At 44.7% G+C, this 23,136-nt stretch overlaps 9 protein-coding genes across 11 annotated transcripts in view; 5 read left to right on the plus strand and 4 right to left on the minus strand.

The window, feature by feature from the left end:
- The window catches only part of cher (filamin protein cher), a 31,984-nt gene extending 30,617 nt beyond the window's left edge, over nucleotides 1-1,367 (minus strand). The window contains exon 1 of one of the 3 annotated variants that reach the window (XM_015183321.2): nucleotides 965-1,367. In XM_015183321.2, the coding sequence (XP_015038807.2) occupies nucleotides 965-979 (15 nt within the window). In that variant the 5' untranslated portion in view covers nucleotides 980-1,367. The remainder of the gene's footprint in view (nucleotides 1-964) is intronic. The other 2 variants (XM_015183319.2, XM_015183315.2) reach the window with 2 other exon arrangements.
- A 4,183-nt stretch (nucleotides 1,368-5,550) lies between these two features.
- On the minus strand, nucleotides 5,551-6,012 carry LOC117183393 (chymotrypsin-2-like). The gene has a single exon (XM_033377197.1). The coding sequence runs from the start codon at nucleotides 6,010-6,012 to the stop codon at nucleotides 5,551-5,553; it is 462 nt and encodes a 153-aa protein (XP_033233088.1).
- A 5,115-nt stretch (nucleotides 6,013-11,127) lies between these two features.
- On the plus strand, nucleotides 11,128-11,397 carry LOC117183262 (uncharacterized). Its single transcript, XM_033376573.1, has one exon. It carries the CDS (start codon nucleotides 11,143-11,145, stop codon nucleotides 11,347-11,349), a length of 207 nt encoding a protein of 68 aa, XP_033232464.1. The 5' UTR covers nucleotides 11,128-11,142; the 3' UTR covers nucleotides 11,350-11,397.
- Nucleotides 11,398-13,656: 2,259 nt separating this feature from the next.
- LOC4800759 (uncharacterized) lies at nucleotides 13,657-17,471 on the minus strand. The gene is made up of 5 exons (XM_001357937.4): nucleotides 16,578-17,471; nucleotides 16,436-16,507; nucleotides 15,865-16,369; nucleotides 14,893-15,240; nucleotides 13,657-14,674 (listed from the first exon to the last, which is right to left on the minus strand). The coding sequence occupies exons 1-5, from the start codon at nucleotides 17,435-17,437 to the stop codon at nucleotides 13,685-13,687; spliced, it is 2,775 nt and encodes a 924-aa protein (XP_001357974.3). The 5' UTR covers nucleotides 17,438-17,471; the 3' UTR covers nucleotides 13,657-13,684.
- LOC4800761 (chymotrypsin-2) lies at nucleotides 14,676-15,680 on the plus strand. Its single transcript, XM_001357939.4, has 2 exons — nucleotides 14,676-15,432; nucleotides 15,488-15,680. Exons 1-2 carry the CDS (start codon nucleotides 14,713-14,715, stop codon nucleotides 15,581-15,583), a joined length of 816 nt encoding a protein of 271 aa, XP_001357976.3. The 5' UTR covers nucleotides 14,676-14,712; the 3' UTR covers nucleotides 15,584-15,680.
- LOC4800766 (chymotrypsin-2) lies at nucleotides 15,678-16,556 on the plus strand. The gene has a single exon (XM_001357944.4). It carries the CDS (start codon nucleotides 15,721-15,723, stop codon nucleotides 16,513-16,515), a length of 795 nt encoding a protein of 264 aa, XP_001357981.4. The 5' UTR covers nucleotides 15,678-15,720; the 3' UTR covers nucleotides 16,516-16,556.
- An 865-nt stretch (nucleotides 17,472-18,336) lies between the features above and the next one.
- On the minus strand, nucleotides 18,337-19,348 carry LOC4800760 (chymotrypsin-2). The gene is made up of 2 exons (XM_001357938.4): nucleotides 18,541-19,348; nucleotides 18,337-18,471 (listed from the first exon to the last, which is right to left on the minus strand). Exons 1-2 carry the CDS (start codon nucleotides 19,266-19,268, stop codon nucleotides 18,399-18,401), a joined length of 801 nt encoding a protein of 266 aa, XP_001357975.3. The 5' UTR covers nucleotides 19,269-19,348; the 3' UTR covers nucleotides 18,337-18,398.
- A 425-nt stretch (nucleotides 19,349-19,773) lies between these two features.
- Nucleotides 19,774-20,867, plus strand: LOC4800763 (chymotrypsin-2). Its single transcript, XM_001357940.4, has 2 exons — nucleotides 19,774-20,601; nucleotides 20,663-20,867. Exons 1-2 carry the CDS (start codon nucleotides 19,807-19,809, stop codon nucleotides 20,732-20,734), a joined length of 867 nt encoding a protein of 288 aa, XP_001357977.3. The 5' UTR covers nucleotides 19,774-19,806; the 3' UTR covers nucleotides 20,735-20,867.
- A 130-nt stretch (nucleotides 20,868-20,997) lies between these two features.
- Nucleotides 20,998-22,885, plus strand: LOC4800762 (chymotrypsin-2). The gene is made up of 2 exons (XM_001357941.4): nucleotides 20,998-21,221; nucleotides 22,235-22,885. The coding sequence occupies exons 1-2, from the start codon at nucleotides 21,013-21,015 to the stop codon at nucleotides 22,860-22,862; spliced, it is 837 nt and encodes a 278-aa protein (XP_001357978.3). The 5' UTR covers nucleotides 20,998-21,012; the 3' UTR covers nucleotides 22,863-22,885.
- The last annotated feature ends 251 nt before the right edge of the window (nucleotides 22,886-23,136 follow it).

Raw genomic sequence — 23,136 nt, forward strand, 5'->3', positions numbered from 1 at the left:
TCATTGACCCTTGTCAAAAAACACACAGACGCTATGTATATCATAAGAAATAAACTAAGTCCGATCAAAGAACATGATTCATAAAAACACACCCAAGTCCCAAAGAGGAACAAATAATTCTGGTAAATATTTGGCATATTTGCGGATTGCTTTTGGCAATGCCTTTTGGATTCCCATGGGGTTCCGCGCTCCCCCGGCAACGAGGCGACCCGCCTGATCAAATGCAAAAACGAAAGGCAGACACAAATGCACTGCGACGAGTGGAACGAAGACAAGTGAATGAGCGAAGCAAATGGGGCTGACAGCAAACGACCTTCTCAATATGGTTAGAAATTGTTAATTTTAGCCAAATGAGTCAAAAATCGAGTAGCACAACCGGCTCGCTGATCGATGGCAGATCTGTGCTTGGGGACTACGTAATCTAATTTTTTGGAAGCTCATCCTTCACGGCATTCCACAAGGGAGTGCGACTTTGGGGCCCCCAAACACGGTCGCCCATTCACCTATTGTGTGTAGTGGGTATGCCCTAATATGGAAATATATATACGTTCAACCCGGACCGGACCAAATGCGGTAGCCGCGGCTGCGACTGCAACTGCGACGACCATTGAACGTGAGGCGCCACTTGCATCGCTGGCTGGCTGGCCTGGCTCGTTGTCGCGGGGGCATGGCGTGAATCAGCACCCAATGAAATGCTAAATAAATTTTCACTTCCATTTTAGTTAATTTGAATTTATTTGGGACTAAAATTACACACAACATTTACACACCGCAGGCACAGCTGGGCCAAAATTGGCTGCTGCGTCTATACGCCACGACTAAAAATAAATTGACAAATATTTTGTGTTTTTATGAAAAGGTAATGAAAGCCACATGTCCTCCATTTTGGCTCATACGAATAGGTATACCCTCAATGGAAATCTGTATGGGGGAAATGGGGGAAGAGGGACCGAACCAAACTCACTTTTCGGGACGCCATGCTGACGGTTAATTGTTTGTTGAATGATCTCAAGTTGTAATACTTCGAAGAATGATGGCTAATACTGATGATCTCTCGATTGCCCACTAATTACACAATGCCTGGCAGGTCGAGCACGTTTTTCACAAACAAAACACACACCACACACACGCACAGTGAGAGAGCAATTCTCTAATGAGTTTTTCTGAGTTTCGTAAACAAATTTCAGAATTTTCTTTTCTTTTTCGAAAATAATTTGCACGAGCTGCGCGCGTTTGGGTTGGCGTTCAGGTCGCCTCGGCTCCACTCGGTTGGATTCTGTTCTGTTCTGTTCTGTTCTGTTCTGTCGTGTTATCTTGGGCTGGGGCTGTGGCGTCGTCACCGAGACGTTGTAACGTGTACTGCTGGTCGCGACAAATTTTCAACTCGACTGAGTTGCTGCGCCTCCTTGCTCAAAGTTTTAATGCAGCCAAACGCGCGCAGCTTTTTTTGCTCAATTTCTTTATTATTATTCACTCAGAAGAATCATACAGCAGGGGCTACGAATATAGGATCAGGGGATGAGGGATGAGAATATAAAATAATATGAAAATCGAATATATTAACTTGTATTGTTGTATTTATATTGTATGTGTCGTATGGGCTACAAATATATGTACATACATAGGTACAGAGATGAAGGATCCTTCAAAAACTATTGAAGAAAATGTATCTCTGTATTTGCTACCCTATTTGTTAGAAGGTACAATCCAACAGATCCTATACCTTTTACCTTGAACTCTTTCTAAACTCAATATTAACCTTGGGTTTTTTCGCCCGAACCTATGCAAACGGCCGCGACTGTATAACACCTTCAATACATAATTTGTTCAATATTTGTTTCGCCTTATGCTTTGTGTTGTGTTTTCGGTATTGCATGTGACGTTGACTTTGACGTCGACTGCACTCTTGACTCTGTTTGGCAGGTTTTTGGCGACGCGTTGCCCCACGAATGTGATTTTCAGCGCGCAGCTTATTTTGTTGGTGTTCTATTCATAGAACCTGCTCGTCCGATTAGTCGCTGTCTTTTGTCTGTTGTTGGCCAAAACTGAAAGTGCCTCCTGACCCATGCTTCATTTGTTGCCACTTTTGTTGACGGTCGCGGCCGCCCCAAGTGCAATGCGCATTCCGTGTTTCCCCGCCAGCTGACTCATCAACATAATTTGGCATATATGTATATACATGTGTATGAAAATATGCAAAATAAACGAACCGCATCACAGTCCTAAATCAAATTAACAATTTGAACAAAATTTGACACCCCGAAATTCCTATACCCTTATCGCTCGACAAGCAACAAAAAAGTCGTATAAATCTGCTGTTTAGGAAATTGAGCTGCAGATAGAATTTTGGCTGATGTGTTTGAAAATCTATAATAGTAATACTATTTACTATTGCATTTATAAATATAATACAATAATAGTAATTTAAGAAAAAATATATAATACCCCTTGGCAGTGTATCAAATCATGTTCTTGTGGCTAGTTCTGCCTTAGGAGATGACTAAGACGCTCCGGACAAATCAGCTGTCATAAATTCTTTGATTTTATTTGGCTTGGGTCGAAAGACTTTTGTTTCTAGATAAAAAAAAAAACGGCACAACGCAGAGAGCACACTAAAAATATCATAAATTTGATTTTGATTACGTGATTTGAATGCTGGAATTTGGCAAAAGAATGATTGCCCTCAAAAGCTTAAAATAACAAACAATCGATACTAAAAGATATCAAAATGGATAACCGTATCCGGGTATGCACTTTATAGGTGCTAGGATAAGATATGGGGTGGGGAATCTCTGTACTAATCTTAACTATAAGTTCTGCAAAAATTTAGATGATTTGATGACCAAAATTCCACTTGGCGTTTCGTGTGCGGCCACGCGTGTGTTGTTTTAGACAAATATTATTTCTTTTATGTATAACTGATCATGCCAGCAGCTGTTTCGGTCTTTTTTATTTTTATGTTCCGCATACGCCCCATTGCCGCCAAATAATATCCCGTGTGTACGATTTTACCCCTTATCTTTTGCTTTCTTATGTATCTGCTGCTAAAATATTGTACGCCCGAAAATAAATGGATTTCTATTAGCAACAAATCAGCGGAAACTTAAAAATCATTCACCATAAAAATTTGAAACAAAAGAAATATTCAAAGTTTTTCATGGCACACTTATACAACAATTAAATAACAGAGTACAGAGATAAATATTTTTCTATCAACGCAAACAATTACAAGCAATTGTTTCAATATTTGGCTTTCAAAGATAAACTAAAAGGGAACAGCTTCCACAACTACAGAACAGGCCTATACAACCGCTGCAGCGCCAGCCGCTGTCACCCCAGGACCATGCGGAGGAAATCAAATCGGAGGACCTAGTGGCAAGATTGTACGCAATGCCAAAAAACTATACTTCTTTTATTAATAAATATTAAGCAGGAAGTGTAAAAAGTTTCTGTTTCTCTGACTAAAACTTGTCTGTTGGTTGATTCTTTCCATTGCTGTGTGCCGATCAAGTGTTCCGATTGCCTCTAGCGAATCTCTCTCCGTATAGCTCCCATCCGCCAGAGGAATTGAGTGCGACACATGGCACGACGAACAGTGAGTAAGAGGGAGACAGAACATAAGTTAGCGTGTGGACGGCATTGCGTATCTGCATTCTGCATCTGCACATCCACTGTAAATTAGTATTAAATTGTATTAAATTAAAATTTAGTAAGCGATTCTGATCGTTCCTAATTCCGATTCCAAATCGATCTTATAATGCGCAACTGTCTTGTCTGTTTGTCCTCTAACTTAAAGGGTATACACTAAAAGTATCCCCGGTATTTCTAGATGAAAAGTTCAATCGAAGTCAATTTTTTTTGCTCGTATTACCTTCTGTTTCTCTGCCACCCCAGTTAGCCCACAAAGTAGATAGATGCTCGTGTTCGAGCGCCTCAAACATGTGTTTTCTAGCCAAATTTTAACAAATTTTTTCAATACCAATATTAAATATTTGCCCAACTGTTTCTTAGTTAACAGATTTACTTCTCAAACTTAAGCAAGCATTTGTGTCATTATTTGATAATTATTTTTCACAGGTGGAAAGTATAAATGCCCGAAATTTCTCTATTGAAATATCAGTTTCAACCGAGAGATAGAAAGATGAAGTTCTTTACAGTCCTGTTGCTGCTGTGTGCCATGGCTGGATGCTCCATTGCCGTGTCCTCTATCAGTACCCCTACCGGTACCGGCACCACTAGCGGTACCTATACCACGACTTATGGCTGGACAGATGACGCCACAACGTTAGCCCCAGCAGCTTCACCCCCGTCCAACCCTTGCGGCGGCTTTGGAGGACCCTGCGGTAAAATTCCCCGCGATGGCAAAAAATTATACTTCTTCTATTAAATACGTTCCCAGTGTTTGAAACAGAATAAAAGAAATCGAAAGAATACGCTTCGCATTCCGAATTTCTCAGGTGCAGCAGAGCGTGCGACCGATACTAAAATAAGACCAGAAGCCAGGTAAACATCTGGCTATCGGCAGACAAATGCATTTTACGGGTCTCACAGCCAAAACAATTGACGCCACTCCACGCAGGTCCAGTGGAGAGGCTGGCCTTCAATGCACTGTGGGCACCCATCACGAAAATATCTCACAGAAATGTACGCCATATTTCACACAGAAATACTCTCATAAGCAGCCAGACATGAAATATTTTGGCTTCGCTTGTCCGGAATCTATTATATTTATACATATATCAAAAGCGAGTATGTATATGTACACTTTGGATCTCTTGCGGGTATTAGACATCACATTTCTTCGGTGTATATCTCGGCTATACATATTTCATCGAGCAATTGCCTTTATTGGAGACATTCTTTCACATACTTTAACATTTTCACTTGTTTTTCCACCAATTTTCCATTGACTTGGTAGAAATTGCGAAATTTCTGTTGCTCAATTTCAGTACATATAGAAAATGTACGATATATATATATATAAAGTACGACACACGCGCCTACATATGAGTAGTACACTATATAGACATTGCGTATACGCCGCGTATTCCAAGGAGAACAGAACTTGAGACCCGCACACGTCCAAGTCAATGCAGCAACTGAAAATCTTTTCGAAAATGCCAAGATACAACTGATACACAACTGAATGAGTGAGTGTTTTTCCTTCTCTGTTGTTGCTGAATGGTGAGCGCGGAAAGAAATATTTTCAGAGTTTCCATGCGCCCCGCTACTCGCTACGCGAGATCCCGTGAGCGATTTCTATCAGCATCTTTTGACAGCGTCCTACAAGAGCATGACTAAGAGATGGGTTGTCTGGGTTCTACCTCTCTACCTGATTCTAATTAGAGTAGCCGCAGCCTCACACGTGCAGCCAGTAGACATTTCCTCCGACTCTGACATAAATCAGTAGCGGGAGGATGACTCAGTCGCAGTCCATCCGAATGCCTGGCTGTCTGCCTGTCTCCCTTGGTGTCTGGCCATGAGCCAACTTTGTCCATTACATCCAGGAAAAATGCACATCGAATGGTTTTCAAATACATATTCATTTATTTAGCCAATTTGCTGCTTATGGACCTGGGAACACTTTCCATTGCCACTCATGGTCTGCCGGATCCAGTCTCTGTAGTACATGACATTCATGAAAAGATCGGGCACCCCTTGGGCGCACGGCACAAAGAAGTTGAGAATCCCCACCAAGGTTCCCTCGTAGACCAGAGGTCCGCCCGAGTCGCCATGACAGGCGCCAATGTTCGCCTGACGAAAACCACACACATGGCAGGCGCCCAGCTCCACATCCTCGTAGGCGGCGAGCAGGGTCGAGCAGACCTGGCTGGTGATGTGCTGCTGCTGGACACGCTGCAGCTGAACGGGAAGAGTACCAGCCACCGACTGTGACCCCCAGCCGGTGAAGAGGAGCTCCGCTGTACCCTGGGGAAAGGCTGCAGTGGGCAGAGCCACAGCCACGACGACCACGGTCAGGCCGAGTGCGCAGCGTGTGAAGTTCATTAACATTTTCATTAATTGCAAAAGGCCGCGGAGCGACAAAACGCAATGCAGAGTGCAGCAATTAAACGATAAATGACCAAATTTTTAATACTCTCTCTTGAAGGTACACAAATTGTGGGCACACAAACACACGTCGGAATGCTGGAGAAGAGATTAAACACACACCACCTGTGGGGGTGGGGAAGAGAACACACACAGCGAGAAAGTTTAGCCACGCAATGATTCTTAGTCTCTGTGTGTTTATTAACTAAATAATTAAAAACCCCAGTTCGAAAATTCACTTCTATATCAAACTAAAGGATTTCACATTTTGGTGGAATTTAATATCCTTTTAAAAACATAATTTATTTGATTCACTGTTGGGAAACTGGGGAAGAAGATCACACGCAGGACATAGGGACACACACACACACACGCAACACTCTACAGGCGATGAAGAGGGGGACACACGAACACACACCTGTTGATGGCAAACGTCGTAGTTGTTGTTGTTGTTGTTCTGTGCTGACGTTGGCTGTTGGGCGTAAAAATTTAAATTGCTAAAATTTGGCACAAATTGCGATGCGTTCTGCTCTGTATGGTTGTTGCCGTTGCCGCTGCCGTTGACACACGCGTTTGTCTGGAAATTTGGCGGGTTTTTTCTATTGTTGAGATGATGGCTATTGTTGCTGTGGCTGAGGAATATGGTCGCCTGTGTCGCCGCCGTCTGACCACCGTTTGTATAATTCGCGTGAACGGATATTGGGACTGGGACGGGACCGTCGTCAGCGTCGTTACTGTTGCGCGTCGAAAATGCTTTTGACGCGATCGCCGACGGAGTTTCTCGCGCACCGGCATTTTCGCGTCTCTCTATCTCTCCGTTGTACATGTAGCCGGTTTTGTTGTTGTTGCTGCTGCTGCTTCTGCTCTCCTCTTTGCTCTCCACTTCGTATCTTTCGTATTTTGTTTTCGTTTTGCTTTCAGGTAAAAATGCACGAGTTGGCAGCGCTCTTTCTTTTAACGTAAGAACGATAGATACCAGCGCCGTAAAGCATCGATGAATTATATATTATATATATACACGGTTTACCGTTCTGTGGAGTGGAGAATGTTCGTTCATAAACAGGTTTTTTTTTACAACAAAAAATTCAAGTTCAGTGTGAGAGCGTAAGGGGTTTGCTTATCGCGGTATTTTCAGTATTTTGCAGTATTTTTATTAATTATTAAGAAGTATATTTTGGCTGTCTTAAGTTTAAGCTGTGAGCCGCAAAGTATGCATTGGTTAAGCCTTTGAACGAGCCTATGAATTTCCGTTATGAATTATGACTGATTGAATTTTCAAAATTTTTCATGAAGTAATAAGCGAGATATTTGCGAGATAATACCCGTTTTAAGAGATTACTAAAAATAAACTAAGGTTGTGCAATAATTTATTTTACAATTTATAAAGTGCCCGACTTTTTAAATTTCCCGCCTCTTCTCTGCTTCTGTCAAACGGCTCTACAACTGATTTCTGTCAAAATTTGAAGAAGCTTCGTCGTATAGTTTGGGGATTCCTCGAAATTTGAGGAGAAAATGGAAAAGTTAATTCCTATGTGCTCATTTTTATATTACCAGTAAGCAGGTAGTACCTACTAGGTACTAATAAACTCGTAAATACATTTGTAACCCACAAAGTATTCATTTTATAAACCTTTTATAGAGATTATCAATTCAATAGATGTTTTAATAAATGTTTTGTTTATTTTTTTGTGAATAAATAGATCTTAGTCAAACATATCACTTCTTAAAACCGGTTTTCTTAGCTTCTCCTTCATTTGTAAATAAGCGTTCGTTCTATTAGTAACACTTGAACCAATCCCTCAAACGTCCTGTCATTGACCCTTGTCAAAAAACACACAGACGCTATGTATATCATAAGAAATAAACTAAGTCCGATCAAAGAACATGATTCATAAAAACACACCCAAGTCCCAAAGAGGAACAAATAATTCTGGTAAATATTTGGCATATTTGCGGATTGCTTTTGGCAATGCCTTTTGGATTCCCATGGGGTTCCGCGCTCCCCCGGCAACGAGGCGATCCGCCTGATCAAATGCAAAAACGAAAGGCAGACACAAATGCACTGCGACGAGTGGAACGAAGACAAGTGAATGAGCGAAGCAAATGGGGCTGACAGCAAACGACCTTCTCAATATGGTTAGAAATTGTTAATTTTAGCCAAATGAGTCAAAAATCGAGTAGCACAACCGGCTCGCTGATCGATGGCAGATCTGTGCTTGGGGACTACGTAATCTAATTTTTTGGAAGCTCATCCTTCACGGCATTCCACAAGGGAGTGCGACTTTGGGGCCCCCAAACACGGTCGCCCATTCACCTATTGTGTGTAGTGGGTATGCCCTAATATGGAAATATATATACGTTCAACCCGGACCGGACCAAATGCGGTAGCCGCGGCTGCGACTGCAACTGCGACGACCATTGAACGTGAGGCGCCACTTGCATCGCTGGCTGGCTGGCCTGGCTCGTTGTCGCGGGGGCATGGCGTGAATCAGCACCCAATGAAATGCTAAATAAATTTTCACTTCCATTTTAATTAATTTGAATTTATTTGGGACTAAAATTACACACAACATTTACACACCGCAGGCACAGCTGGGCCAAAATTGGCTGCTGCGTCTATACGCCACGACTAAAAATAAATTGACAAATATTTTGTGTTTTTATGAAAAGGTAATGAAAGCCACATGTCCTCCATTTTGGCTCATACGAATAGGTATACCCTCAATGGAAATCTGTATGGGGGAAATGGGGGAAGAGGGACCGAACCAAACTCACTTTTCGGGACGCCATGCTGACGGTTAATTGTTTGTTGAATGATCTCAAGTTGTAATACTTCGAAGAATGATGGCTAATACTGATGATCTCTCGATTGCCCACTAATTACACAATGCCTGGCAGGTCGAGCACGTTTTTCACAAACAAAACACACACCACACACACGCACAGTGAGAGAGCAATTCTCTAATGAGTTTTTCTGAGTTTCGTAAACAAATTTCAGAATTTTCTTTTCTTTTTCGAAAATAATTTGCACGAGCTGCGCGCGTTTGGGTTGGCGTTCAGGTCGCCTCGGCTCCACTCGGTTGGATTCTGTTCTGTTCTGTTCTGTTCTGTTCTGTCGTGTTATCTTGGGCTGGGGCTGTGGCGTCGTCACCGAGACGTTGTAACGTGTACTGCTGGTCGCGACAAATTTTCAACTCGACTGAGTTGCTGCGCCTCCTTGCTCAAAGTTTTAATGCAGCCAAACGCGCGCAGCTTTTTTTGCTCAATTTCTTTATTATTATTCACTCAGAAGAATCATACAGCAGGGGCTACGAATATAGGATCAGGGGATGAGGGATGAGAATATAAAATAATATGAAAATCGAATATATTAACTTGTATTGTTGTATTTATATTGTATGTGTCGTATGGGCTACAAATATATGTACATACATAGGTACAGAGATGAAGGATCCTTCAAAAACTATTGAAGAAAATGTATCTCTGTATTTGCTACCCTATTTGTTAGAAGGTACAATCCAACAGATCCTATACCTTTTACCTTGAACTCTTTCTAAACTCAATATTAACCTTGGGTTTTTTCGCCCGAACCTATGCAAACGGCCGCGACTGTATAACACCTTCAATACATAATTTGTTCAATATTTGTTTCGCCTTATGCTTTGTGTTGTGTTTTCGGTATTGCATGTGACGTTGACTTTGACGTCGACTGCACTCTTGACTCTGTTTGGCAGGTTTTTGGCGACGCGTTGCCCCACGAATGTGATTTTCAGCGCGCAGCTGATTTTGTTGGTGTTCTATTCATAGAACCTGCTCGTCCGATTAGTCGTTGTCTTTTGTCTTTTGTCTGCTGTTGGCCAAAACTGAAAGTGCCTCCTGACCCATGCTTCATTTGTTGCCACTTTTGTTGACGGTCGCGGCCGCCCCAAGTGCAATGCGCATTCCGTGTTTCCCCGCCAGCTGACTCATCAACATAATTTGGCATATATGTATATACATGTGTATGAAAATATGCAAAATAAACGAACCGCATCACAGTCCTAAATCAAATTAACAATTTGAACAAAATTTGACACCCCGAAATTCCTATGACTTATCGCTCGACAAGCAACAAAAAAGTCGTATAAATCTGCTGTTTAGGAAATTGAGCTGCAGATAGAATTTTGGCTGATGTGTTTGAAAATCTATAATAGTAATAATATTCACTTGGCCCCTTGGCAGTGTATCAAATCATGTTCTTGTGGCTAGTTTTGCCTTAGGAGATGACTATGACGCTCCGGGCCAATCAGCTGTCATAAATTCTTTGATTTTATTTGGCTTGGGTCGAAAGACTTTTGTTTCTAGATAAAAAAAAAAACGGCACAACGCAGAGAGCACGCTAAAAATATCATAAATTTGATTTTGATTACGTGATTTGAATGCTGGAATTTGGCAAGAGAATGATTGCCCTCAAAAGCTTAAAATAACAAACAATCGATACTAAAAGATATCAAAATGGATAACCGTATCCGGGTATGCACTTTATAGGTGCTAGGATAAGATATGGGGTGGGGAATCTCTGTACTAATCTTAACTATAAGTTCTGCAAAAATTTAAATGATTTGATGACCAAAATTCCACTTGGCGTTTCGTGTGTGGCCACGCGTGTGTTGTTTTAGACAAATTTTATTTCTTTTATGTATAACTGATCATGCCAGCAGCTGTTTCGGTCTTTTTTATTTTTATGTTCCGCATACGCCCCATTGCCGCCAAATAATATCACGTGTGTACGATTTTACCCTTTATCTTCTGCTTTCTTATGTATCTGCTGCTAAAATATTGTACGCCCGAAAATAAATGGATTTCTATTAGCAACAAATCAGCAGAAACTTAAAAATCATTCGCCATACTAATTTGAAACAAAAGAAATATTCAAAGTTTTCCATGGCACACTTATACAACAATTAGATAACAGAGTACAGAGATAAATATTTGTCAATCTACGCAAACGGTTACAAGCAATTGTTTCAATATTTGTTTTTCAAAGAGAACCTAAATGTATAAAATCAACAAATTTCTCTAACAAAATATTTTTTTCAACCGAAAGAGAAAAAGATGAAGTTCTTTACAGTCCTTTTGCTTCTGTGTGCCATGGCTGGATACTCCTTTGCTACGGGAACAGCTTCAACAACTACAGAACAGGCCTATACAACCGCTGCAGCGCCAGCCGCTGTCACCCCAGGACCATGCGGAGGAAATCAAATTGGAGGACCTAGTGGCAAGATTGTACGCAATGCCAAAAAACTATACTTCTTTTATTAATAAATATTAAGCAGGAAGTGTAAAAAGTTTCTGTTTCTCTGACTAAAACTTGTCTGTTGGTTGATTCTTTCCATTGCTGTGTGCCGATCAAGTGTTCCGATTGCCTCTAGCGAATCTCTCTCCGTATAGCTCCCATCCGCCAGAGGAATTGAGTGCGACACATGGCATTGCGTATCTGCATTCTGGCTATAAAAATAATCAGATCTGATCCAGATTCGTCAGTCTGGCAGATATTCTCGTATCTCTAAAATTATGGATGCCACAGATTTTCGTCCCTTGTGGGTGCGGAAAGGGCCCGGGCGATATTTTGAAAAACTGTGATATCACAGGAGTATGGATACATAATGCTTTAACTCGTATAGTCTCTAGGACGGACACACGGACATGACTATATCAGCTATTGATGCTGATCAAGATTGTATATACTTTATGGGGTCGGCAACGCTTCCTTCCGGGTGTTACACACATCCACTGTAAATTAGTATTAAATTAAAATTTAGTAAGCGATTCTGATCGTTCCTAATTCCGATTCCAAATCGATCTTATAATGCGCAACTAAAGGGTATACATTATAAGTATCCCCGGTATTTCTAGATGAAAAGTTCAATCGAAGTCAATTTTTTTTGCTCGTATTACCTTCTGTTTCTCTGCCCCCACTTAGCCCACAAAGTAGATAGATGCTCGTGTTCGAGCGCCTCAAACATGTGTTTTCTAGCCAAATTTTAACAAATTTATTCAATACCAATATTAAATATTTGCCCAACTGTTTCTTAGTTAACAGATTTACTTCTCAAACTTAAGCAAGCATTTGTGTCATTATTTGATAATTATTTTTCACAGGTGGAAAGTATAAATGCCCGAAATTTCTCTATTGAAATATCAGTTTCAACCGAGAGATAGAAAGATGAAGTTCTTTACGGTCCTGTTGCTGCTGTGTGCCATGGCTGGATGCTCCATTGCCGTGTCCACTATAAGTACCACTACCGGTACCGGCACCCCTAGCGGTACCTATACCACGACTTATGGCTGGACAGATGACGCCACAACGTTAGCCCCAGCAGCTTCACCCCCGTCCAACCCTTGCGGCGGCTTTGGAGGACCCTGCGGTAAAATTCCTCGCGATGGCAAAAAATTATACTTCTTCTATTAAATACGTTTCCAGTGTTTGAAACAGAATAAAAGAAATCGAAAGAATACGCTTCGCATTCCGAATTTCTCAGGTGCAGCAGAGCGTGCGACCGATACTAAAATAAGACCAGAAGCCAGGTAAACATCTGGCTATCGGCAGACAAATGCATTTTACGGGTCTCACAGCCAAAACAATTGACGCCACTCCACGCAGGTCCAGTGGAGAGGCTGGCCTTCAATGCACTGTGGGCACCCATCACGAAAATATCTCACAGAAATGTACGCCATATTTCACACAGAAATACTCTCATAAGCAGCCAGACATGAAATATTTTGGCTTCGCTTGTCCGGAATCTATTATATTTATACATATATCAAAAGCGAGTATGTATATGTACACTTTGGATCTCTTGCGGGTATTATACATCACATTTTTTCGGTATATATCTCGGCTATAGATATTTCATCGAGCAATTGCCTTTATTGGAGACATTCTTTCACATACTTTAACATTTTCACTTGTTTTTCGACCAATTTTCCATTGACTTGGTAGAAATTGCGAAATTTCTGTTGCTCAATTTCAGAATATATCTACATACAGAAAATGTACGATATATATATATATAAAGTACGACACACGCGCCTACATATGAGAAGTACACTATATGGACACTGCGTATACGCCGCGTATTCCAAGGAGAACAGAACTTGAGACCCGCACACGTCCAAGTCAATGCAGCAACTGAAAATCTTTTCGAAAATGCCAAGATACAACTGATACACAACTGAATGAGTGAGTGTTTTTCCTTCTCTGTTGTTGCTGAATGGTGAGCGCGGAAAGAAATATTTTCAGAATTTCCATGCGCCCCGCTACTCGCTACGCGAGATCCCGTGAGCGATTTCTATCAGCATCTTTTGACAGCGTCCACCGAGCGTTTTCCTACAAGAGCATGACTAAGAGATGGGTTGGCTGGGCTCTACCTCTCTACCTGATTCTAATTAGAGTAGCCGCAGCCACACGTGCAGCCAGTAGACATTTCCTCCGACTCGGACATAAATCAGTAGCGGGAGGATGACTCAGTCGCAGTCCGTCTGAATGCCTGCCTGTCTGCCTGTCTCCCTTGGCGTCTGGCCATGAGCCAACTTTGTCCATTACATCCAGGAAAAATGCACATCGAATGGTTTTCAAATACATACATTTATTTATTTAGCCAATTTGTTGTTTATGGACCTGGTAACACTTTCCATTGCCACTCATGGTCTGCCGGATCCAGTCTCTGTAGTACATGACATTCATGAAAAGATCGGGCACCCCTTGGGCGCACGGCACAAAGAAGTTGAGAATCCCCACCAAGGTTCCCTCGTAGACCAGAGGTCCGCCCGAGTCGCCATGACAGGCGCCAATGTTCGCCTGACGAAAACCACACACATGGCAGGCGCCCAGCTCCACATCCTCGTAGGCGGCGAGCAGGGTCGAGCAGACCTGGCTGGTGATGTGCTGCTGCTGGACACGCTGCAGCTGAACGGGAAGAGTACCAGCCACCGACTGTGACCCCCAGCCGGTGAAGAGGAGCTCCGCTGTTCCCTGGGGAAAGGCTGCAGTGGGCAGAGCCACAGGCTGGGTCAGAGCATCGTAGACAATGCTCTCGTTCAGCCGCAGCAGAGCAATGTCGTTGTGGTACTTGGGACGGTCGTAGTTGCAGTGCAGGTAAATGGACTCCGGATAGTATATAGCTCCTGGCAGCGTATAGCGAATGCTCCCGGTGGCCACTTGGAGCCTGTCCGCCGGATAACCCTTCACGCAATGTCCGGCGGTGAGTATCCAGCGCTCCGAGACGATGGCACCACCACATAGATGACTGTCGCCCGGCACGGTCTGCAGGGAGACTTGGTACGGAGCATCACCCTCGGCGGCGTTCTGGCCACCCACTATGAACTGCTCTTGCCTAGCCCCCAAGGTGCCATTAAAAAATCCCACAAATAGGTAGAGTACGAGGCACCGTGGTAATATCATGGCCGATATCCAAGCAAAGACTGGGGTTGGATAGCCCGAAAATATTGGTTGTACCCTTCGTCGATTGTGATTGATACTGTAAAGCAAAGTGGCCTGACCAAAGGTTCTGCTTCGACCAATCGTGGCCATAAACAGATTTTTTATCGGACTTCGATAAGTGGCGAAAAAGAGGTTCCAGCACAACTTTCACATGTCATTAGCTGACCAGACATAGACCCAAGATGACAGCACTGGCTCTACGTCTTCTGGTGGCCATCAGCGCCTTTTCCTGCATATCAGGCATACGCATCAAGAGCAACTCCAGCACCGCCTTCAAGGATCAGCGCATTGTTGGAGGCGAGGCAGCCCCGGAAGGATTTGCCCCCTACCAGATCTCCCTCCAGAGTCTATCCGGTGCCCACTCCTGCGGTGGTGCGATCATTGCCGAACAGTGGGTCCTGACCGCCGCTCACTGTGTCCAGGGCGCAAATGTACAGCTGATGGTGGTCGTCTCCGGTACCAATCAGTACAATATCAGGGAAAATCGTCACTTTGTCCAAGCCGTACACATCCACTGCAACTACGACAACCCGTCGATGCACAACGACATCGCTTTGTTGCAGTTGAACGACTCTATTGTGTGGAACGAACGGACACAGCCGATTCCTCTGCCTGTGGCCCCCATGCAGCCGGGAGCCGAAGTGGTTCTCACTGGCTGGGGCTCCACCATATTGTGGGGCAACAGTCCCATTGATCTGCAGATCCTCTATCTGCAGTATTTGCCTCATCGCGAGTGCCTAGAGGCTCTGAGCAACGACCCCGACTGCGATGTGGGTCATATCTGCACCTTCTCGCGGCAGGGCGAGGGCGCCTGCCATGGAGACTCGGGCGGCCCTCTGGTCAGCGATGGCTATCTGGTGGGTCTCGTCAACTGGGGCTGGCCTTGTGCCACCGGCGTTCCGGTAAGAGTTCTGCAGTAACCTATTTCCAAATTTAATCTCTGTGTGCCTTCCCCAGGATGTTCATGCCAATGTGTTATTCTACAGCGATTGGATACGCACTGTCATAAGCGGGAATACGAAGTGTGGAGGCTACGCCACCACAGAGCGCTAGAGGACGTGGCTATCGTGACAATAAAATAAAACGAAAACGATAAAAACCTCTTCGATAAGACAAGCCCCTTAATAAAGCATTTATAGTGATGAAAGTACCTTTTGGTCTTCAGTTCAGTCCGTGGCGAAACGTTCGAGATGCAGTTGCTTTACCCTTGCCTAATATTCCTTCTTCTCCAGTCTGGCCAGAGCCAGGCCAAGCGGCTGGTAGGACCAGCCCTTGAAGCCCCTTCGAGTCGCATTAAGGGCGGCCAGGAGGCAGAGACTGGATTTGCACCCTACCAGGTGTCCCTGCAGCCCGTTGTGGGCGCCCACAACTGTGGTGGGGCTATTCTCAACGAGCAGTGGATCATCACCGCCGGACACTGCGTGGAGACATTCGTTCCGGCGATGGTGAACGTGATAACCGGGACGAATCGCTGGGCAGAGCCCGGGGCAGTGTACTACACCGCCGAGATCCACATGCACTGCATGTACGATCAGCCGTATTTGCACAACGACATTGCCCTGGTGAAGCTCACTCAGAACATCACCTTCAACGAGCTGACCCAACCCATTAAGCTGCCAACGCGGCCTGTCCGGGTGGGGGATGAGATAGTCCTCACCGGATGGGGTGCGGAGGAGGCCTATGGCAGCTCCGCGGAGAACCTGCAGAAGCTCAGTCTGGGCTTTGTACCCCTCGACGAGTGTAAGGAGATCTTCAATCAGACCAGCAGCATGGGTGTGGGGCACATCTGCACCTACTCCCGTGAGGGCGAGGGCGCCTGTCACGGCGACTCGGGCGGACCTTTGGTCAGCGATGGCCAGCTGGTGGGTCTGGTCAACTGGGGACGACCCTGCGGCGTGGGCCTACCCGATGTCCAGGCGAATGTGTGGTACTACCTCGACTGGATACGCCGCAGGATCAGCGGAAACACCAAATGCACTGCTTAGAGAATTTAGTGTACAATAAAGATCATACCATTAACCCGGCACGTCACTTGCTTTATTTTCATCACAGACTGGGATAGTTGCTGGCATAGCAGTGGCAGGTCTTGCAGGGTCCGTTTATCGTGGATCGAATCCAGTCCGAGTAGAAGTAGATGGAGGCATGGCTATCGGGGACGCCAGTGGCACAGGGATAGCCCCAGTTGACCACGCCGTACAGCTGTCCGTTGGCTGTCAGCGGACCTCCGGAGTCGCCATGGCAGGCGCCCTGTCCGCCCGACGTCAGCGTGCACACGTGGCAATGACCGTTCAGGGGATCGTTGTCCATCAACTTCTGGCAGGTGGGATAATCGACGTACGTGAGGGAGGCCTTCTGCAGCACATCAGGGGAGTCACCCCACAGTTCGGTAGATCCCCATCCAGTGAGCAGGAGCTCTGTTCCATTGGCCAGCGGCTCCTTGGGCAAGGCTATGGGCTGTGTGACCTCGTTAAACACAATCGAGTCGTTCAGCTTGATCAGGGCAATGTCGTTGGCGTAGTTAGGCACGTTGTAGTTGCAGTGCACCCAGTACTCCTCCACAAAGTACCTCGCATCGGGTTCGGCCCAACGAATAGTGCCGGTGGCCACCCGCAGATAGCTGGGATTATATCCGTAAACACAATGGGCCGCCGTCACGATCCACCGCTCGTTGAGGATCGCTCCACCGCACATGTGATCGTAGTAATAGCTTCCCTGCAGTGAGATCTGGTACTTCGCCAGACCCAGCTCCGCATCCGTGCCATCTACGACGCGACCTTCGAACGCTCTGGCCCCCTGGGATAACCTTTCCTGCTGCTTGGCGCTCAGCGGCGCCACTCGAATGGCTCTGGTTGATCCACTGAGCAGGATCAGGAGGACCGTCGTCGCATATGCCAGGCGAACCAGCATAGTGAATGATTCGTTGAATTTGTACGTGCCTATTAAGCGTATCCATGTGTCGTGATTTTGCTTTTATACTCGACAGAAGGGAAATCTTGGATATATCGTAAGAGTTTTATCGTAAATCGGATTCGATGTTCCTCCAAGTTGTATCTATACCATAAACCAGATACGAGTATCATAAAGTGATACAGACGGCACTCTGATTATGATTTTGTGACAGGGCTATCAATGTCACCGGCGTCAATGGATAGTCAATAGCTCGTAGCCGGCCAGTACTTGGACATTGGCACAGGGCCAGGGCCAGCCAGCCCATAAGTCCAGGGCGGCAGTACAACAACATTATAAAGAAAGTATAAAGAGAGTATAATCTAGTATTAGATAACTCTAAAGTTTCCGCATAATGCTCTAAATTGTATTAGCCATTCCAGGGAGGCAGTACAACAACTTTATAAAGAAAGTATAAAGACAGTATAATCTAGTATTAGATCACTCTGAAGTTTTTGCATAATGCTCTAAATTGTATTAACCATTCGAGAAATATTTATGATATTTATCTGATTCCAATCAAGTATCCAGAAATTGTAAAGATAAAGATATCAAACCTTCATCGTTATTATCCCACCCATCCCCTGCATTTTCTTACAATTTACCTAAAACATTGTATTTCGATCAGTCTACGAATTATCTCAATATTCTATTATGCAATATTTATTTCCTCTTTGAAATTCCTCAGCCCTCGCCAGGGCTTAATCTACAATCGCAAAACGATTATATCTTATGTCTTGATAGCATTTTGTGTACAAACAGATCCATAAAAGCATTGATTGCCCCGTTTAAAACCAGGTATGACCAGCGAATAGCCTTTACCTTTTGGTTTTCCCTTCCCAAAAGTAATTTTATCAAAATTACTATCAATAAATATGTATATTTCACATTTCTAACACATTTCTATGTCTTTGTTTTTATTCTAGTTAACCCGATTCTTGCATCCCGTGGGAGTCCTACGGATCCAATCCTGATAGTAAACCGTGTTGGCATACCTAGAGAAGAAATAATTGAGAGTAACTCTTTGGAGTTGGCAAAAAATAATGGAAAATTGAGCCACTTACATGTCAGGGAGACCAACACCGCAGGGTCGTCCCCAGTTGACCAGACCCACCAGCTTGCCCTCCCACATGATTGGACCGCCGGAGTCGCCGGAGCAGGCCCCCTCTCCCGCGCTTGTTAGGGTGCAGATGTGTCCGATGTCGATGCCCTCGTGATAGTCCCAGGCCTTGCGGCACTCCTCGTGATCGATGATCGTCAGGTTGAGGGTCTGCAGGCGCTCGACTGTCGGCAAACTGTTCTCCGGAGCTCCCCAACCAGTCAGGGTTACTGTGGCCCCCACTGGAGGCTGCACGGAGCTGAGCTTCACCATCTGAGTGCGATCATTCATGATGATCGATTCGTTCACGTGGATTAGTCCGATATCATTGTTATATATGTACGGCACGTCGTAGAGGCAGTGCACCAGCGCCTCATCCGGATAGAGCATCTGTCCGGGCTCCGAGCGGTTGTTGGTTCCCACCACAATCCTAATGTCATTGATGCCGTAGTCCAGGGCACAGTGGCCGGCAGTGAGTATCCATTCCTTGTCGAGGATGACGCCGCCGCAGATGTGCGTCTTCCAGACTGTTTGTATGGACACCTGATAAGGGGCCGCTCCCTCCTCGGCCTCGTGGCCACCCACAATGCGGTTGTCCGACACTTTACGATCCAATCGTTTCGAAAATGTGACGTCAAGGGAACTGCCCAGCAGAACCAGATAAATTAAAGACAAACGACCAGTCCAGAGCATGATCGACGCAATAGAGACACAGAGACGACGGACGGAGACAGATCCAGACGAATTAATGACCAGCAATGGAAAATTGTATGACCCAACTGGGCGTTTTTATATGGATTCCATATAAACCGGCGTTATCGCTCGACTTGGGTCTTTCCACTGACCACTGGCCGAATCTTTATGGTCCCTCCTACCCCGATATCTTTACGGCTTTAAGGATAAAACCTAATCGGTATTCGGCGAAATTGTCTAATTGGAGCCGAGACCCATAAACTGATTCGATTCCGCGATGACTAGGCGAAGCCCAGTGAGCTGTCAAATCTCAGTCCTGTATAAATGCACTCGCCATGCTTGCTGGCCAGCTCACAATGCCCGCAGGCAGGCCGCAAGGCACTATGAATGCTGAGGAACACCACTTATCACCTCTGGTTCCCATAAAATACCCTGTTATCCAACTTTTCCATGCGCCGATAAGAACCCTGTCGAGCTAGAACTGTAATTATGAGGTGGTCAAAGCTTGGGGTTTCAGTTGCGATTGCACGGCACAGCAATGAGATCTTTGTGGAAAATTACGGGGCTGCTCGGTCTGATTCTTCTGACCCTTCAGACAGCTGGAGCCCTGCGTTTGCGGGGGGAACAGCCTCCGGGTGTAGCTGGGGTCAATAGACATCGAACAAGTGATGTGAATCCGTCCTTGGCGAAGAGTGGGCCTGAGGGACGTGTGACCGGGGGCACAGCTGCCACGGCGGGAAGCTGGCCCTGGATTGTGACTCTGCAGAATGTCTACGGCTATCATATCTGCGGAGGCGTCATCATCGACAAAGATTGGATTTTGACGGCCGCCAGTTGCGTCGCGGGCCTGAGGCCACGCAATGTGATAGTAGTCACAGGCACCACGGACTGGTGGGACCTCAACGCCATTTACTACATTGTGGACAGCATCCATGTCCACTGCAACTTCGACCAGCCGCTCTACCACAACGACGTGGCCCTGCTGCACATGGCGGATAGCATTGAGTTCAACGAGAACACCACTAGCATCACCCTGGCCGACATTGACGAGCTGCAGGAGGGCGAAAAGCTGACCTTTGCCGGCTGGGGCAGTCCCACGGCGAGTGGCACCTACGAGAGGTATCTGCAGGAGGCATCCGGCACCTATGTGCCGGTGGAGCAGTGCCGCACCGAGCTGGGTGGCACCGATGATGTGGACCTGGGACATGTGTGCGTGCAGTTGGCTGCCGGAAAAGGTGCTTGCCATGGCGACACCGGCGGACCACTGATCGATGAGCAGAATCGTCTAGTGGGCATTGGCAATTGGGGCGTGCCCTGTGGCCTCGGCTATCCGGTAAGTATTTTGTGATTATTATTTTTAATTGGCTGATTAATTGCTGAAACGTTTCCATTAGGATGTCTATGCCCGGACTGCCTTCTACCACGATTGGCTCCGCACCACCATGAACGGCTGCACCATCAGCTAGTCCGTCCGGACATTGGTCACCCATCACCTATCAGTTCTCTTGAGTTGTATTGCTGATTTAATAAAAATTATGGGATTTTTACGAGCCCATAGTTCTGGGTTTTCTACGATCGCCCATGATTGAGATTGCACAAGCTTTATGGCTCTTCATTAATATCACGCCAGCCATCATTTATATCGTATATCGCATATCATATACTGAATATCGTACTGTCCAAGTCTAGCTGCTTGGTATCCACACCAGCCAGAAATCAGTCCAACTTCTACTGGTTGTCCAACATGTCTTGCCGCATCCGTATACTCTCGTCGGTAGTCTGTCTCCTGCTGCTGCTGCTGGTGTCCTTCACCCAGGCAGAGCTCCGGCGTCGCGCCTTCACCGGCGCATCGGGCGCCACCGCCGCGAATAAGTTCAGTTCTCGTGTCGTGGGCGGCGAAGTGTCCGACGTTAAAGCGGCACCGTATCAGGTGTCGCTGCAGAACTCCTACGGGTACATAAAGAACTTAGGTTATAATTTGAAGTAGAAACAGTATGCTAGGAGTGCTTTGGTTAACTTTAAAAAGGCTTCGACTTTAAGTGAACAATTCTGTGAGACACTATATGGTTTTTGTGATACTATTCCTTAAGAATTCTTAATTATTATGATTAAGACACCCACACAGCCTTTAGTATTATTGAGCCTGACTCTCTATCTATCTACATGTTTTTAAAGGAACTGGATTCCTTGATTTAAAGATGTAGCTAAATTGTTACAAACACAGATAAATAGCTTAATCGGTCGACAAATAGGATAGCTCTTGAGAAATCTAAAATTCTGCATCTACACTCAGAAAAATATGGCATTGTATAAAGATATATACGGCTGTATGCCGTATTTAAATTAAATATTCTTCTCTTAAATACAAACATAATGAAATTAAATAGAATTCACTTAGAATTAAACATAAATGTACTAAAAAGTAGTTTAGATATGGCCCATATTTAATCTAAATCTACAAATATTTAACTTAAATATACAATATATTTATTTACTTATTATATATGAATATTTCATATATAAAATAAATATATTTCACATTAAAATTTAATATTATTATATATCCCTTTAGATTTAGATATATGCACATACAAAAATATTGAATTTAAATCTATTTTTAAATTTTGGCATTTAAATATATATTCAATATATTTACATAATATATTTTCATATTAAGGTAAAAATGTAAGTGGAAAAACACACAATCTATTGGTATATTAGTGTAAATAGTGTACTGTAATAGTGTAGTGTAAAAATTACAAGTTCAGGGCTTTTTTCTACCGAATCAAACTAAAATCTATCTCCTTATCACGATTTTGGCACAAAATGTATGGATATGCAAGTCTCTTTTTGATTTTGATCGAGTTGATTTTTGCCTAATTATATAATTATTTAATTGATTAATTGATTCTTCAGCAATTTCTGATAGATCATAATCCATTTTTGCCTGTTCAATCTATCTCTAGAAATCACTTCTGCGGTGGTGTCATCATTCACGATCAGTATGTGGTCACGGCGGCCAGTTGTCTGGCTGGTCTGCGCAAGAACAACGTGAAGGTTGTGACCACCACGTACAACGATTGGGGTCTAGACGGCTGGGAGTATGCTGTGGAGGAGATCATTCCCCACTGCAACTTCGATCAGCCGCTGTATCACAATGACATAGCCCTGATTAAGACAAAGACGCTGTTCGCATACGACGAGGTTACACAGAACATTACAGTAGCACCACTGGAGGATCTGGTCGAGGGTGAGAAGCTTACTATGTACGGATGGGGCAGCACTTCGGCTGCCGGCGACTTTGAGTGGGAGCTGCGACAGGTCGATCTGACCTATGTGCTCACAGAGAAGTGCAATGCCACCTACGGGGGCACTGCGGATCTGGATCTGGGACACCTATGCGCCGTGGGACGGGTGGGCGCTGGAGCCTGTCATGGCGATGCCGGAGGACCGCTGGTCGACAGCCAGGGTCGCCTCGTAGGCGTCGGCAACTGGGGAGTGCCCTGCGGCCATGGATTTCCCGATATTTTCGCTCGCCTTAGCTTCTATTACAGCTGGATACAGTCCACGATCAACGGCTGCAGCATTTCCTAAGTAATAAAATGTGTTCCCATTTATTGTAAGACTTTTCTTCGCGGCTCTTCTCAAGATGGTACTTACAAAGTAATCAATTTCATGCCTTGCCTTATTTCTTTCACTCAAAATAATTGATTTGTCCGTCTCACTAAACCTTTTCATTGGGCCAAAGTCTACATCACACTGAAGGCCACGGCAACCATTCATGTCTTAGACACAAAATTGGCAATAACTCGGATCTTAATCGTGACAATCGCTAGACCAGACGTCTGGATGGATTATCACCGAAGTT

This window comes from Drosophila pseudoobscura, chromosome 2 (genome assembly GCF_009870125.1).
Source record: "Drosophila pseudoobscura strain MV-25-SWS-2005 chromosome 2, UCI_Dpse_MV25, whole genome shotgun sequence".
In the NCBI taxonomy this organism is placed as follows: Eukaryota; Metazoa; Arthropoda; class Insecta; order Diptera; family Drosophilidae; genus Drosophila; species Drosophila pseudoobscura.